General features: G+C 44.0%; 1 protein-coding gene across 1 annotated transcript in view; it reads left to right on the top strand.

Annotated features, from left to right (window-relative positions):
• Positions 1-2,111: 2,111 nt before the first annotated feature.
• Positions 2,112-18,141, top strand: part of ADSS2 (adenylosuccinate synthase 2) — a 40,500-nt gene continuing 24,470 nt past the window's right edge. Inside the window, exon 1 of the mRNA XM_056343373.1 lies at positions 2,112-2,441. Coding sequence (XP_056199348.1) covers positions 2,274-2,441 — 168 coding nt within the window. The 5' untranslated portion in view covers positions 2,112-2,273. The remainder of the gene's footprint in view (positions 2,442-18,141) is intronic.

Genomic DNA, 18,141 nt, shown 5'->3' with positions numbered 1-18,141 from the left:
ACTTTGGTCAAGAGTTACCATGTTTTAGAGCTATACTACAAATACAGTTAGTGAATCATGTCAACAAAGAGTATTTAATGCCTTTTAAAGTATTAGAATGAAAGCCTCCATTTAGTTTGCAAAGAAAAGGGGCTGGAGGAATGATGGACCCATAATACCATATATTAAAAAAAAATTCTAACCCTTGCAGTACTGATCAGTATTGATTACCTTGATCTTCATTAAATACTTAGAGGTTTTCTGAAAGTGAAGAATGGTTTTTTTCACTGGTTCAATACCTATCAAGAAAACATGAATCTCAAGTGTCTTTTACAATAAATAAAAATAGCAGAACAATGGATTTGTGTGCCTAAGACTCTTTGGGAAGTGACGTTCCACTAGTATTGCATTGCTAGGACACTACAACAGGCTCAAATTTGTTTTGAGATTTGAGGAAATATTTGTATTGGCAATGGTGGGGTGTTAATATGATTCAGCTATACTGGAAAATCATATCCTGAAACATTAATCTAGACCATTGTTTGGGGAGTCATGAGATGATCGAGGGCCTCAGATGCGAGTGAACTAAAATTAAGTTTGCCATTGTGTCAGCAAGATGAGAAATTTGACTTTGGCAGCTCCTTGTGGCTTTTAGTGACTTCCCACCAGCTCTGTGCAGTGACACAGAAATCATGGCTGTGCTTTTTTTAGCACAATCAGACAAAAATATTAATACTATGGACTCAACAGAATCTTTAAGGAACTCTTGGCTCTTTGAAGTGTATACACACAATTGCCTCCTATCGTTTGCCACTACTCAACATCTTTGTACTGAACTACTTTGTCACAGCATCTCTTTGCACCGACGGTCAGGATTTAGGTATTTTAAGATTTTTTTTTTTTAAAATGTTCTCTGCCGACTTTGTATTTAATTTTCTGTTATGTATCTCCCTAGCTTTACAAGGCACAGTTAAACATTTCTCCAGTGGCTTTTACAGATCCTCAAAATCTTGGTCAAAGTAAAACCCGAAGGAGTGAAGAAACGTCTAGAATCAAACTCTGCAACTTACTAGACAGCTGCAGATTGTCACTGCTCTGTGACTCAGGTTTTTGAACAGCTGTCTTAGCAATAATTACATCATTCAGATTTATGTCTTTTTAATAGCTACTTTTAAAAAAATATCTTCCCCCAGGGGTGTTGATTCTGTGAAGCAGGAAAGAATGAAAACAACCACTGAGACATCAGCTCTACCTCTAAACCCTCAAGTATGCATGATGAAGGCATGTCTCTGCAATGGGTTTTTTCCATTTATTTGTTTTTCCCCTCATGAATAAGCTTGGGGCCATGTTCTGGTGTCTCTGGAGAAAATGGCCTCCTTCCTTTAGCCCCTGGTTCTGCAAACACGGATTTATATTCTTATCATTGTCAGCAAAAGGAGCTGCATAGGCAAAGCTACGATATACTGCAAGCACACGTTGGCAGGTTGGCACGTGTGACAGGAGCCACAGGTCATGCCTTGCCCACGGGAGATGTAACCTGAGGGGAAGCGGGGAGACACCCTGCACAGGGACCCGCAGGCTGGCTTCAGGAGAGCTGCGGGGACACCTGTAGCGCCTCAGGCCGTGGGCTGCTGCGTCCCAGAGAGCCAGCCCTGGGGAACGGTCACAGGGTCCGCCGCCACCGGACCCAAGGCCGCAGCTTGAGTCCCATTCCGAGCAGAGGCCAGACGCGAGGCACAGAGGCCTCCCCTCACGGCTCCCCTCAGTGCCCCTCGCCCCCTGCTCCACCTCCACACGCCGCAGGCGCCACCCAGAGCCGGTGGCGCCCGGTGGAGCGTCTCGGCCGCTCCTCCGCAGCCTCCCGGTGCCCGGGCCCCGGCCACGGGCCAAGCGGCCAGCACCCGGTCCTGTCACAGGTGCGGCCGCCGAAGGACTACGCTCCCCAGCATGCATCGCGCCCGGCTCCGCGCGGCGGCCTGCGCGGGAAAGGCCGCGCAGTATGCTGGGTAGTGTAGTCCGGGCTGTGAGGCGCGGGGGCGCGGCGCAGGGGCGAGGGCGGCAAGGGCCCGCCGGGAGCGGCGGCGGTCCCGGTGTTCCGCGGGGGAGCGGGGCGGGGTTGCCCCTGAGGGCAAGGGGTCTGCCCGGCGGGGAAGGCCGCGCTGGCGGGGCCGGTAGGCGGCGGCACCTGGACGCGGCAGCACCGCCCGCCCGGGAGGAGGCGGAGGCGGAGGGAGAGGAGCCCCCGCGCGCTGCCGCATGTGCCCGGAGCGGAGCCGGAGCGGGCAGCGCGAGCCATGGCGGAGCATGGCGCCCCGGCGCCCGCCATCCCCAACGGCGAGTGCATCGCCCGCCGCCCCGGCAACAAGGTGACCGTCGTGCTGGGGGCCCAGTGGGGCGACGAAGGGAAAGGCAAGGTGGTGGACCTGCTGGCGCAGGACGCCGACATCGTCTGCAGGTGCCAGGTGAGGAAGGCGAGCCGGGGCGCGGGGGAGGCCGCGGGTGTCACCTTGAGGCGGGCGGCCCCGCCGCCCGCTCGTTCTCTCCCCGCTTCTCCGCCGAGCGCCCGCCGCCGCGCAGGGCTGGGCGCCCGCTCCGCTCCGCGGGGGAGGCGGCGGGGCTGCCGCCGCGCAGGGCGGGCTGCGGGGCAGCGAAGCCCCCCCCGGCGGGGCAGGAGCCCCCGGCCAGCGCCCCGCCGCCGGGCTCTGCAGCCCTCCCGCGCCTCCTTTGTCCCCGTCCCGGCGCCGGGGCGGGGAGGAGGAAGGCGCCCTCGCCGCCGAGAGCCGGCCTCCGGCAGCGGGAATGCGCCCGGGGTCGCGTCCTCCCCCTCAGGGCCGCCACGGCCGCGGTCTTTGTCTGGGGGGCGCCGGGCAGGGGCCGCGCTGGGCGCCCCCCGCAGCACCGGTGCCGGGCCGGACCCCGCGGCGGCGGCGTGGCCTGAACCCCGCCTGCGCGCTGCTCGGCCCCGCGGGGGTGCGGGCCCGGCCGAAACCGGCGGCGCGCGTGAGGGCATGCCTGCGGGCCGCAGCGGCGCGGTGCTCTGCAGCTCAAACTCGCTTTTAAAGGCTCGCCTGCCCTTGCTTCGGGATCGTTCTTGTGTCAATGAAATCCCACCTTTGTTTTTTTTTTTTTAAATTATTATTCTCTGTTCTGGAGGCCTTATTCCAGCAAAAAAAAGTGCGGCTAGCCTGCAGGCACATTACTCTTAAATGCCTAGGTTAAAACAACCCACGTCTGAGGAGGTGTTTTTCTTAACATTTCTAGTGTCGTCATTCTGTAGAGCACAACATCATGAACTACAGCTATGTACGGTTTTTTCTTGCATGAACTACAACCATGTACGTTTTTTTCTTGAAGTTAGGAGAGACTGCAGTGTAAAATGCCTACAGCACATGCAGACTTCGTGTGAGTGTTGTTATCTGTATGCTTTTGTTGAATGCACAAATTAAAGTTGCTGTTGGGTGTTTTGGAAGAGCGTACCATTTCCCAAAGAGTGCAAATGCTGTATTATCTAACAAAAACTGCACATAAAGCTGGTGTCATTGCAAGCCAGTCAGTTGCAAAGCTGACAAATCAAAAACTTGAACTTCAGAGACTTGGATTTTGAAGCAAACATGTTCTTAAATAGCTGGTTTTGCAGATGAATTACTTTTCCCCATGTATCTTTTTTTTTAAAAAAAGTAATAAAATCTGATGTGGTGCTGTGGCATGGTTGCCTGGCTTTGTGGGTTATAGAACATGGTGACTCAGTTTGTTCTTTACAGCTTTGTTCTGGAAACTTTGAAGGGCATCTAGGTGAGAGTGAGCCTGTTTAATGCTAAGACTTTTTGGTGGAGAGGGAGAGGCAGACAGGGATTTTTTGTGTGCATGTGTTTTAATGTATTTGTTACTTCTTTTGAATCAGCTGGGTAGAGGATCAAGAAAAGGAAAAAAATATGATGTTACCTCAGGCTTGAATTGCATGGCCAGTTCTGCCATTTCTAACAGCGTGTTGCTTCTGCTGAAGGAAGGAGTTCATCTGTCTTCCCTTTCCTGTTGATGGCTGTGCTGTGTGGGTCTCCTCCCATGCTCTGACTCTGGCACTTCAACACTTCTGTAGGTTGATTTAAATCACCAGAATGGCAGGGAACTATTTTTCGTTGGATTTACCTTCTAACCATTTTAATAAATAAACCTGAATTTTATTGGCTCAGAGGACCTTGATGAACAGAGGAGCCCAGAACAGAGTAAGCACAAAGAACAGTCTCTCAGAATGAGGGGGGAAAATAGGAATATTCTCTTTCAGTGGTACTGAGCTGTAAAACCATCTCACTGTGTTTGCAAGCATATTCTTGATGTTTTTGTTACTGCTGGTAAATTAGAGTATGACCCTTCCGCTGGGAAGAAAGGTTGTTACACACTTAATCAGCTGCTTGCTAATACCAGCTTTCTGTAATTGGAGCTTCTGATTCTTATTTCACCATTATACTCTTGTTCATTCTAGGATGGTTCTTTCTGTTCGTCATGCCACAGAGCTGCTAGAATGCCTGTGGATGAGATCAAATATTTCTAGCGTGTTCTTGTGAAAAATTTATTAGTACAACTGTTTTCTTGGAGGACTTGGGAAGCTGTAGTAGCAGGTCTAAGGTGTTGTGGAAACTTGCGTTATATTGCAGCGAAACACTATAGTGTGGCTTTCATATCCTTGGTTCTGTGCAGATGCAGAGCGTAAAAATGATGCTGTCCCAGAAGCAGGAACTATCACTTTTTTTGCATTGGCTGTAAAGACATTGCAAGAAATTGTACTCAAATTTATGGCCATACCTACTTGCCTTCTAGGTAGCAGGTGACTACATACAACTAATGACTTCAGTCACTTGTTGGACTAGCTGACTGGCATCTGGAATGAGATGCATACCTAGGTATAATTAGCTGAATGAGTGTGTTAGAAAATAAGTTGTATTATGGCTCTACTTTTTCTAGATAACTGCCCTCCAAAATATTTTATCTTGGGTCTAGAGGTTTTTTGAAAGGAAGAAGCCCTGTGCTCAGAGCAAGGGAATGCTATTTTCTTTTCAGGAGACAGATTCACATTTATCAGAAGTAGTAGTATGGTTTCAAAAACAACTGTTTGAAGAGACTAAAACTAAAATACATCCATGGGCTGCGTGTATGTAGTTGCTAATGCATGAGGAGACTGCTAGTACAGAGGGTTCAGTCGCAGTTAATGCAAATATATCTACATGACAGGCAGACTATGTACTTGTTCTTCTGTTAAATTTGAATTGGTCTTCATTTACATCTAGGAGGTATCTGGTAAAATTATACTATTGATAAAACAAATGCATTGGTGAAACTTTTGCACTTAAACCTACATCTGGTTTTCAGTGGCTTACAGAGCAAAGTCTGTTTACCTGCTATTACATAAATCATAGTCCAGACAGTAAAACAGAGCAAGAATTGGTTTGAGATTCAGGAGTAGTTGCCAGAAAAACTGTGTTTTTGTGGGGTTTGATTGACGTGGTTTCCTCTTAGTAAGCAGCTAGCCTCGCTGCCATCAAACCTGGCAATTTTTAGAAGTATACATTGCTTTTTTGTCAATTCCACAGGTAATGGAAAGTTAAAGGAGAACATTTCTTGTTCTGAATATGGGATTTTCTACCACTGCAGAATGCAAGCAAATTGGGGAATTTAATTACCAGTGTTAAATTTGTTAGTGGATATGGAATGGCAAAGTAATGCAAGCAAATTATTTTAGGTAATAATTTTATCAAAATAAATACAGTACCAAAATACACTGTGTATCTCTTCTGTTAATGCTACCCCTTCCACCCAATCTACCAGTGTATGCAATACAGCAAAAAAAAAAAGTAATGTCTGCACTGCGTGATTCTGTTCTCATTGACTCATTTATCACCAGATTTTTGGTCACTTCCTGTTCTTACTATTGGAGGTAGCTGACTTATTCAGAGCATGTAATTCACATGGGTGAATAAGATTTCTTAAGTCTTGAAATGATTTTTAAGCCATGCTCCCTGTACTAAAGAATCCTATTTTTCTGCTTCTTCAGTTCTGTTGCACATCTTGTTACTACTTCAAAACAGAATTGCAGCTTCTTACCACATCTTCTCACCCGATTTCAGTGTGGTCTGCTGGTGACTTCCCATCGCCGCGCTGCCTGCTGTGGGGCACGTGGTTGTACTCCTGAACCGCTAAGGTCTGCTAATTGCAGCGTGTGGATTCATCATACTCCCTTTTCCTCTTCTTGCCCCCAAACAACAGTGTGTACAGTGATGCCACTGCTGATCACTTGATGTGTGGCAGTTGTAGTGCAGTAGTTAGTACAGAAGTGTTCAGTGTGCTGATTCTTGGGGTTAAGCAGTTAAAATTGATCAGCTGATAACTGCCCAAGTCAGACTAAGGCTGCTAATACCTCTAGTACTCTGTATATAGCCACTTTTTTTTATTATTTAAACTGGAATTTTCTTATCTTCCATCCACCAAGCTCACTTTTTTTCTTTTTCTAAATATTCTCTTTTGAAAATGGGTTTCAGTCAAGAGCCTTTGCAGGCCATGCAGAATTACGAAGAGCAGAATCAGTAGCTGATTTTTTTTAGCTGATTAGACATTCGATAGGTGAGGTCTAGCTAGAGCTCTAATTTTTTTTTTTTAAGTGCTGGGTGCACTTTTGGACCTTGTTGTGGTTGGCAGCATGCCAATAATGTGCTCTGGTGAGGAAAGGGAGGTCAGTAAAATGAGTTCTTTGGCCTGCCCCATCAGTGAGTCATATGCTTTGCAGGCATGCTTTAGAGCATCACTGACAGGTGATCTCTTGTTATTGTAAACAATCACACAATGTCTGAATTATTTCAAACAGAAAAACAGTTGAAATCTGATTTTTCCAGTGCATAAAGGTTATACCATTAACAAAGGAGATCTTAATAGTACCAAAGAACAAGTTACACCTTGATCTACTACTGGCTTATTATTGTTCTTTCAGTGTTACTGTTACTACAAAAGCTTACTGTGGTTGGTTGGTTAAGATGCAGTACCCTATAGCAGCTTATTCAGATTGCAAATATTTTTTTTATTTCTACTGTACAACCTCACGCATTTGGAAGATGTTCTCTGTAAATATTCCCAAAGTCACTTTTTGTTTTTCATCTCCTTAAATATTCTTGTGAAATGTAGCAAACATTGGGTGGGGTTTTGTGCACTGAAGTGATGTAGTGCTGGGTCAGTCTGTGCCTTCAACATTTTTCTTGTTCCTTATCTGACTGCCTCACTTGATCTCTTTTTTAGGGATAGATTGGTCTTTATTCTGGACTTGGATAATGAATCCTGTTCCTTACCTAACGTATGCAGCCATTGCAACAGTATAGGTTGCGCAGATTAGGTGAAACTGAGGCAAAACCAGCACTAAAGAGTTTTTCCAAATATTGTCTCTCAATAGCAGTTCCACAGAGCAAGTTCTGGCATACAGAGAAATGTATGGATATTTTTTTTTTTTTTGAGATTAATAGATTTAAGTAAAGTTAGTTTTCTTCTATTTGTTAGGAGAAAACAGATGAATGTGTAAAACATGATGTGTTTATTCTGTTATATGCTGTCCCAGACTATGCTCTTGATCTTGTTCTGGTGCAGCAGTTCTTGTAGTACATGTTAACAAATTTCTGAAGTCTAGCCAAAATTCTAGAAACTTTTATGAAGTGTGTAGCGTGATGGCTCCTTTAGCTAGGTTTAGATCTTACAAACATGAATGGATTGTCAAGGAAGATTACTGCTAGCTGCTGGATGTTGTTTACGCTTAAATCCAGGAGTGGGTTATACAGTAGAGTTTGTTAGCTGCTTGAGCGGGGAGAAAGCAAGAAACTAATCACAAAATCTGGATATGAGAGAATAAATTCATTATCAAAACCTTGATTATTTTAAAAAATTATTTCTTTAAAGGGGGATGCTTTGTAATTTGAAGTTCAAAATTGATTTTTGGCAATATGTATTGAAATAAGAAGCAAATAGCCTAGTAATTGCAGAGCTGTATCTAGTTAGGGTGTACCACAGGGGTTCAGAGATATCTCTTCACTAGACTGATAAACTTTTCAGAAGTGTGTTCAGCTTTCCTAGGATCTGATTGTGGCAAGAAGGAGCCTTTCTTAACATTTTCTGTAAGTAATGGTAGTATCCAACTTTCTTGATGTATTTTTGACTTTTCATCTAAGAGTTAAAAGGAAATGTTTACAGCCATATGATGCCAAAGCAACATTGACTTGCTTCTTGCCCAACTTGGCAGTCACTTGTATAGCTAGCTTAGAAACAACAGTGGTTGCCCTGAGCTAAAAATGAATGCTGGAATGTAGTAGCAATAAAAGTAAACTGTAGAAAAAATTATGCACACACACATCTGATGGGGAGAGTTGAAAGGATTGTATGGCTTCTTCCTTAATGTAGCATGAGATAACATCTCTTTAAACTAGACAACTAATTTCTATTCTAGAGGATGTAACTTGAAAGACTTCTTTGCTCTACCCTGAGGCATCGTATTTTTGAGATAGACAACTTGGCATGATCACGTCGTAAGAAAAGGCATGATTGTCATTGTCGACTTTTCGGGTAGATAGTTCTCTTAAATGCATATGTCAGTATTTCAGAGCTGCTTTAAATACTTTTGTATTCACTATCAGTATAGAGAGCCATTCACAACATGCTTTGAGTAGTAATTTCAGTCTAATTTCCTAATGAATCTTTTTTTTTCCCCATGCACCTCCTCTGTTAGGTAAAGTTGCAGTAATGTGGACCAGTCTCAGCAGTTATGGGAGTGCTGCTGTAGGTGAGGCATCAGGGTTTGAACTGCTGTCTTGTATTGATGTGTTCAAAAAAGATTTAACTGTTCTGGATATTATATTAACCTCTAGTTTGCCCTTGACTAATGAAGATACGCTGTGGAAATAAAATGCCTCTTTTCAATGTACATAAATCTAAAATGGAGAAAGATACACTGTTGTTCCTCCATCTTAGTTTCAAATGCATTGTATTTTTTATGCCTTCCTGCAGTGATCTCTTGGTTGCACGTTATACTTAGATATGTACACATGCCTTATACTTAAGCGTACACTTCCTTGGCTAGCACACATAGCACACATTTATTCTTGCTCTTTGTGCTCTATACAAATGTTTTAAAAAGTAGAGAATGTCTTGCTGTCCTTTTTTTTTTTTTTTTTGTAACGAGTTGTCATATTTTTGCTTTCAGTTTATGAACAAACAACTCTGCTTTCCTTTTTGGTTTTGCTGATTATTCAAGTTGGTACATTAATGTTTTGTATTAGACTGTTTGCACTTTTTTCTAAAAAGGAAAAAAAAAAAAAAGGGAAAACCCCAAAGTTTGAAGCTAGAATGAATTTAAGAGTGAGGGTCTTTTCAGTTGGTGATGGATATATTAAGTGTCTACCTTTTTCCTGGAGGAGTCCCATGTGCCAGGAAAATGGAAGAACTGCAAATCCTTCTCCCTTAAGCTGGGAGGACAAGCAGTCTAGACCTTTGCATACTTTTCAGGTAAATCGGTGAGATTGGCTGCAAAGCCAGAAGCATGGAACTTTTCTAAGAAAACTCACCAGAGGAAGAAGTTCTGGTACAGGATTTCTGTATAAGCATTTGAGTATGACTTTGTATAATTTTCAGAGTCTTTTTGGAAAATGAGATTCCATGCTTCCTCAATTGTTGACTTTACTTGGCTTCAGATGAGGTCTTAAGTTAGCAGGCATTGCATATAAAACATACTGGAGCTTGGAACTCCTAGTTTGATTTTCTTTTTTTTTTTCTAATTTTAAATTTTTATGTCCTTGTTAAACATTAATATTGTTGAAGTATATTTATGGAAAGCCAAATAAGTTATTGTTAAATAAATTAACTACTTAAGGAACATTCTGGGTGTACCTTTATATTTAGCAGAACCCAAACGAAAACCCTAGGTGGTGGTTATTTCAACCTCAGCGTTTTGTTAGCTGAGTTTTGGTTGTGGCTGGTTAAGCACTGTAAACCTTAATTCAGCAAGAAAATACTCTTTATCTAACAAGAGCATCCCTCTTTAATCCTCGACAATAAAGATCATGATGCAAACAGGTTGGTGAAGTCATCAATTAGGCTTTCTGAAGACAGGCATAAGCCATTACTATTTTGTCGAGTGAACTTCATTAAATTATCAAGATTCTGCCATAACTCCAAAAAAGATTGGTTCTTACTTGTCCAGTGAATCAGCTGAATACACAAATGTTGCCTGAGGGCTCTTGACTAGTACAGCAATGCAGTTCCAGAAGAAAAATTGCTATTTAATATTATTATGAGTGCTCCTTTTCCTTGCTTTATACACAATTTGAAAGCTGCTCTGCATGGACAGAATGTAACAAGCTACAGAGCTCTTGTGCTGCTGGAAGGTTCAAAGTGAGACAGCTTGTCTTGCTTCAAGGTTGTTCATACATTCTTTTGAGTTTACCAGTTTGGCTCCAGAATACATCTTTATAAGAGTTACACTTCTCAAAATTGTTTCAGTCTTCAGACCTATAAGAAAAAAAATAATCGTAGCGCTGTCAGGTACTTGCATTAATATTGTTGCTAGTTCTATCCAATTCCTTACCTAAAATACTTTAGCTTTTAAATACTTTAACTGCCAGCTATAGAATGCAAGAGAAAATAAGCCATTTTGCATGGATGGGGGAAGTGCTGAAATTACATACCTTAAATTACTGTAGATGTCCTATTAGAAATACTGATCAGTCAATATGTTTAAAATCTAATCCTCTTTGATACTATTGATTAGCCTTCAGTGTGTTTTCCAGTGCTGCTGTTGCAACCATGGTGTAGTATTGTGGTAACTGGTGTGCTTGTGTCACCTGTGTGGGTGTGTTTGTGCTAGGTGTTGCCTTCCAGTGCTTTGGTAGCGTTTTTTGGCTAGTAGGAGTCACTTATTTGATTTATTGAAATTTCAAGCTTGTTCCCAGTAAAACATCAGCTAGCAGATAATTTCTTTCCTTTCAAATTAATGTTTTCAAGCACTTGAAACTATTGCAAAAAGGGTGTTTCCTAAGAATATTTATCAATACTTGCAGATGCCTTTGCTGTCTTATGCCCCCTCTGTGTGTGTGTAACTGATTCTGTTCACGTTTGCCAGGATAGGTTGTTCTAGAATAGTTATCTTATTCTGTGTGTAGTAATGACCGACCTATCTGAATTGAATATATGGATACAGATTCTTGGGTGTGGTGCTTACACCGAGAAGGATTTTTAGGCCACTTAATCTTCTTTAGCATGCTGAAGACACCACCCCACCCCCTACCCCCCTTTTCTTTTTGTTCGCTGTTACAAAAAAAATCGTCTCTGTGCAGTTAACCACTGTAAAAGGCATATTTCAAAAGTGGTATTTCATAGGGAATGTTTTTTTGGAATGAGGCTTCTAGAAAGGGGGTGAGTATGTTAAAGGGGGTTTTGTTTCCAGGACTGCTGTCATTCTAACAGTACTTCTGTGATAATTTGTCTATTAGTATGTACCTTTGTGTCAGAGTCCTGTATGCTTAGCTGTTCTACATGTTTAATAGCTTGGATATTTCAAGATTACCAGCTAGTGGTCAGGGGTCATATGCTTTTTCAAGGAAGTGATTGAAACATACCCCACAAAATGGGAATAATGGCTTTTAAAAAAGCTAATGCATTTAGTTGTCTTACAAAAACAGGTATTGCTTGAAGTATTATAGATTGGGTAATGATCTTATGCCTGATCCTAATTTCTTTGTTCCACTTAATGACTTAAAATACTCTAAAATAATAGTATAATTTAATATTGTCAGGATCATGAAAGGAGAAAAAAAGCTACTGTGTCTTACTAGGATTTTAAATTGTTCATCCATCAGAACATCAAGCTAAAAAGTCCCTAAGCTAAGTCCATATACTGATAGCTCCAACCCCCTGCCATGGGCAGGGACACCTGCCACTAGCCCAGGTTGCTCCCAGCCCTGTCCAGCCTGGCCTTGGACACTGCCAGGGATGGGGCATCCACAGCTGCTCTGGGCAGTGTGAGGTGCTCCTCACCACCCTCACAGTAAAGAATTTCTTCTGAGTATCTAATCTAAATCTACCCACTTTCTGTTTAAAGCCATTCTCCGATACCACATACCCTTGTAAAAATTCCCTCTCCAGCTTTCTTGTCCTCCCTGTTAGGTACTGGGGGGCTGTTATAAGGTGTCCCTGGAGGCTTCTCTTCTCCAGGCTGAACACCCCCAGCTCCCTGAACCTGCCTTCACAGGAGAGGTGCTGCAGCTTTGTGGCCATCTTTGTGGTCATCTTTGTGGCCTCCTCTGGACTCCAGCAGGTCCATGTCCTTTTTGCATTGGGACACACAACATAGGTTCATGCTTGTTGTTCATGATGACTTTCACACTTTGATTCCAATGCAACAGGCACCCGCTTTTGAGCTGGATATGTGCAGAAGTTTTAATAAAAAAACCCAACAAACCAACCAAACCCAACCCAACCCAAGAAAACCCTCAACAAGTTAACAACTCTTTAAATAAAGAGTACTAAGAAACTTCCATGGTTGAGGTGTCTTTTGGTTTGTTTTTGCATCAAAGCTATGATTAAAGCAGCTCTCTAAGATGACTAGTTTCATAATACCACAAATGATTTGAACTGGTGTTGTTGGGGAAGAAAATAGGTGTTTTGTTCTCACCACTTCGAGCAAGCTCATGTTTTTCCCTGTTATCAGCAGTAATGTTCAGTGTCACCTGGTGGCAGTTAGTCCTTCAGCATTGCTGGCAGCAGTGTAGGCAGCAGCTGGTAATCTGAAAACTGGAGACTGGATCCAAGCATGAAACCGACCACCCTAACTTTGGTGTGTGGTTTCAAAGTTTTGAGTGACAACAGTGGGCCTAGGTATTGACTACAAGGCAAAATCAAAAGTTAAAGAAGGACAACACTGTATTACTTTGTATTATGAAGTTCATGCTCCTGGCGGTTGAAGAGTTGGGGAAATTCATTTAGAGGCACAATCACAGAACAGTCAGGGTTGGAAGGGACCTGTGGAGATCATCTAGTCCAACCCCCTGCTAAAGCAGGGTCTCCTCGGTCAGGTTGCACAGTCGCATCCAGGTGGGTTCTGAATGTCTCCAGAGAAGGAGACTGCACAGCCTCTCTGGGCAGCCTGTGACAGCGCTCTGGCACCCTCACAGTAAATTAGTTTTTCCTCATATTCAGATGGATCTTCTTGTGTTGCAGTTTGTGCATGTCACCCCTTGTCCTGTCACTTGGCACTATTGAAAAGAGCTTGGTCCTATCCTCCTGACACTCACCCTTGAGATATTTGTAGACATTGATAAGATCCCTTCTCAGTCTTCTCCAGGCTGAACAGGCGCAGCTCCCTCAGCCTCTCCTCATGAGGCAGATGCTCCAGGCCCCTCATCACCTCCGTAGCCCTCCGCCGGACCCTGCCCAGCAGTTCCCAGTCTCCCTTGACCTGGGGAGCCCAGCCCTGGACACGGCGCCCCAGGTGCGGCCTCCCCAGGGCAGAGCCGAGGGGCAGGATCACCTCCCTGCCCCTGCTGGCCACGCTCCCCCTCACGCACCCCGGGGTCCCGCTGGCCCCTTGGCCACCAGGGCTCACTGCTGGCTCACGGGCAACTTGCTGCCCACCAGAACCCCCAGGTCCCCTCCGCAGAGCTGCCCCCCCGCAGGTCAGCCCCAGCCCGTACTGGTGCGTGGGGCTGCTCCTCCCCAGGGGCAGGACCCTGCTCTTGCCTGTGCTGAACCCCACGAGGTTCCTCTCCGCCAGCTCTCCAGCCTGCCCAGGCCTCGCTGAAGGGCGGCGCAGCCTTCGGGTGTATCGGCCGCTCCCCCCGGCTTCGTGTCACCTGCCCACGTGCTGAGGGCACGCTCTGTCCCCGCGTCCCGGTCACTGATGGGCAAGTTGAACAGGACCGGACCCAGCACTGACCCCTGGGGAACACTGTGGGCCACAGGCCTCCAGCTGGACCCTGCGCCGCTGGTCACAACCCTCCGGGCTCTGCCCTTCAGCCCGGTCTCAGTCCACCTCACTGTCCCCTCATCCAGCCCACGCTGCCTGAGCTTACCTACGAGGATGTTATGGGAGACAGTGTCAAGAGCCTTGCTGAGGTCAGGGTAGGCACCATCCACTGCTCTCCCCTCATCTGCCCAACCAGTCCTGCCATCATAGAAGGCTTTTAGGTTGGTCCAGCATGGTTTCCTCTTGGTGAATCCATGTTAACTCTTCCTGATGACCTTCTTTTCCTCCACATGCTTAGAGATGACCTCCAGGATGAGCTGTTCCATCACCTTTCCAGGGATGCTGGGGAGGCTGACCAGCCTGTAGTTTCCTGGGTCCTCCTTCTTGCCCTTTTTGAAGCTTGCATTGACACCGGCTTCCCTCCAGTCCACAGGCACCTGTCTTGTTCTCCATGACCTTTCAAAGATGATGGAGGGTGTCTCGGCAAAAACATCTGCCCGTTCCCTCAGCGCTCGGGGGTGCATCCCATCGGGGCCTGTGGATTTATGGTGTCAGGTTTGCTGAAGTGACCTCTAACCTGATCCTCCTTGACCAGGGGGAAGTGTTCCTTTCTCCAGACTCCTCTCTTGCCTCCAGGGTCTGGGAAGCCTGAGGGCTGGCCGTGGCAGTAAAGACCAAAGCAAAGGCGGCATTCAGTAACTCCACCTTCCCTGTATCCATCATCAGCAGGGCACCCATACTCACTCTTTTCCTACTGATGCACTTGAAGAAGCCCTTCTTGTCCTTGCCCTCCCTCACCAGATTTAACTCCAGATGGATCTTAGTCTTCCTTACTGCCCCCTTGCATGTTCTGACAACACTCCTATGTTCTTTCTGAGTGGCCTGTCTCTTTTTCCATGTCCCATAAACTCCCTTCTGAGTTTTGCCAGAAGCTCCTGCTCATCCATGCAGGCCTCCTGCCCCCTTTGCTTGATTTCTTACTCATGGGGATGCACCGATCTTGAGCTTGGAGGAAGTGATGCTTGAGTATTAGTCTTGGTTGGACTCCCCTGCCTTCTAGAGCCCTAACCCATGGGATTCCTCCAAGTAGGGCCTTAAAGAAGGCGTTTAACATTGTAATTTGGTAAAGCTCTGGGCTGCTGAAAGGGCTGATCCTTTGGTCACCAAAGAATCCTTAGGGAGAAAATGGGGAACTAACTGTTCCAAATACTGTGTTGAAAGATATGAGGAGAAAAAATAGTGCAAGGAAAGGAGAAAGGACAAACTGAATGCTTTTAACTTTTTAAAATTTACCTCAAAATACAGTGCTAAGAAGATTGCTGACTTCTGAAAACCCAATTTTGGAAACCTCAGAGGATGCTAAAACTGCAGTGCTGTGCCTTGATAGAAATGCACAGAGGGATGGTGCTATACCTAAGGAAAGTATGCTTGAGACCGTACAGTGTGGTGTTGCTGGTTCTTACTGCTCCAAGGGAGGCTGCTTTATTGCTAGATGGAGAATCTGGTTTATGTTCTGTTCTGTAGCAAGGCATGTGCTTATTTTTCCTATGTACTGTTTTCTGTGATGAAATGAGCCCAAGTCAGCAAGCTGGTTTCTAATGTAAAGAAAACCTAAAGAGAAATTGTTTGGCTTTTTTTTTCTTCTTTTTTTTTTTTTTTTTTTTCCTAAATAGCATGCTTTCTTCTAAGTGAGCCTTATTAGAAATTTAGGGAGAAAATAATTTATATTCTTACCTAAATAGCCTGGTAATAACCAAATCTAGAGAGATATTTCAGTATCAAATAAGCAAAAGTTAAGCATTATGCATATTAAATTTATGAAGTGCTTGGTCTCTGGTGTAAAATTAACAAGAACAGGTTTTTTTTTTCCTAACAATTTCCAACAATATACTTCCAGTTCACAGTATTTGAATGGTAGGTGATGCAGACTTTTGGGCAATAAACACCTGGTTTTCTGTTGTTTGTTGTCTGACTTTGTCTTCTTGGTATGTTTCAGGGATGATGCTGTACTAAAAAAATTTTCAGGTAACTAGCAGATACCTTTTGGTATGACTTCCAGAACAAAAAGAAAGTAAAAGATGTTGGGATAGTCTAGAGTGTCTGTTGAAATGGGAAGCTCATGGCGTGTAAGGATTCTGCTGTGTGTATCCAAACTTGAAGGACATGCGCAGGCATATACTTAAGTATGCAAAAAGCAATTTATCTTCGCTGTGGTAAATACATGTATAAGAAAATAATATACACAGGTTTTGGTAATATAAATATCAGAATTACTTTTCAGTGATTAATGTTTAGAGTGTTATGAATTTTTAATTATTTTTAAAGTTACATTTTTTCTTAAGAGCTGTTTGATAGGAGGTTTGGGCAGGAGAGGGGAAAAAGGTTCTTAAATGACTGTTAAGAGAGGCAGTCTTCAAAATTTTGATTCTGCTGTTCTGGCAGATCTGAGGGTTGACAATGCTGTATCTGATATTGTAACAACTTGTGAGATGCAGCAGTGAAAGACTTTTACAGAAATGTTTTTAGGAAGCAATTAAGGAAACAAGTGGGTGTTTGTGTGTGTGTTTTGGTTTTTTTTCTTGATAATATGTAAGACAAGTGGGGTTAGAAGACTTTTAAAACAGCTGTATCAGAGCATGGAAACCATAGAAGCAGAGGGAGTGAACAGAAAACTTCATGAAGAAGGTTCAGTAGGTTTGTGTTTAGCAGGTACTTGGACCTTGAAAGCTCTCTTCTGGTCCTGCCTTACAGCCGTCTACACTGAACTGATTTTTATTGTCTTCCGCAAGTTTAATGTACCTAAAAATTGCTAAAAGGCTCTTTCTTTTATTTTTTTTCCCCTCTCCTTAAAAGGGCTTTCCTGCTTGTCTTTTGCATTAGGTATTTGTTGTTTGCTGTATTTCATAAAGCCTCTTCAGGATAATTTTGGAACTAAATATTGCATTGCAATACCAAGCGAGTAAAGTCTTGAGTGTGTTAGATATTCCTATGTCATGCTACTTTGTCTTATTGATTACCTTTCCTCTTAAATTTGTTTTGGTTTTTTTGGGTTTTTTTAATCTGCATGATACTACTTTGGCAAAGCCAGCTTTGCCTTGGCTGCCTGACCTCCTTCACAGCCTGCATTCTGACTTCTGGAGGGGCTTCCTCTGCTGCTGTTCTGCAGAATGGAAAGAAAGCATCCCAGTGAAGAAGCTCTTTGTTCAGAGTGCCACTGGTGCCGCCTTGTACCTCTCGTGTAGGAAGTCATCTTTTCCCCACCTCAGTCCTTTGCAATCCATCTATTTGTAGCTGTATCCAGAATTGCCTTGCCCTAGTGTGTTGGCCATGGCACACTTCTTGGCTCAGTTGAAGGAAATCTTGCAGTTGTGCAGGGAGAAAGGGAAAAGGAGCCACTGCTACATGCACATGGTGTAGTCTAGACTGAGCAGGAGAATCTTTTGGTCTTGCTGCGCACTTGGCCTGTTTATTTGTGTTGGCCCAAGGTAGGTGTTTCAGTTTTCACGTGGCTGGGAGAGAACTCCTGTAGCTTGGGTACCTAGAAGGTTACCGAGATATGGTAGACTGATTACTGTATTTAGTTAACTAGGGAGTACTGCCAACCTCAAGAAACGACTTGTATATCTTAATTTCCCTCTGGCAAAAGCTTTATACAAGGTATTGAAGATCATTTGAGCATGAACTTTGTTTAACTACTAGTGAAAAGAAATTCCACAGTTAGTTCTCCATTAATAATGTTTAAACATTTGAATCAAAGCAGTGTTAGCTTGAATGACCTAACTGGTCCCATTTGGTTTAGTGTGATGAGGGAGGAGGAGTGAGAAATCCAGATGGAAAGTACCAAAGCCAGGAGTGACTTCATCAGTTTATGCCTTGAATTATGCCCAGAAGCAATAGTTGCCTACATGAGGAATATCTTGGCATTACCGTCAATTTCTGGACGAGGAAAAAACCCCAAACCCCACAAACCAAACTCAGACCCCATAACTTAACAACCAGCCACCTCTTTGCCCCAGCACCATGAGAACTCTGAGTTCAGGTTTCTGTAATTACAGTTGTTTACCAAACCTGTGTTGTGCAATGTCTGAGCACACAACATGTGTACACTTCACTGCTAGTTCACTGTAAGTGTACGGTGTGAACCATTCTTTTAATGTATTACAATTCCTAACTGTGTAACTATA

Source organism: Falco biarmicus, chromosome 6 (genome assembly GCF_023638135.1).
Source record: "Falco biarmicus isolate bFalBia1 chromosome 6, bFalBia1.pri, whole genome shotgun sequence".
In the NCBI taxonomy this organism is placed as follows: Eukaryota; Metazoa; Chordata; class Aves; order Falconiformes; family Falconidae; genus Falco; species Falco biarmicus.
This window is presented reverse-complemented; position numbering and strand designations above follow the sequence as displayed.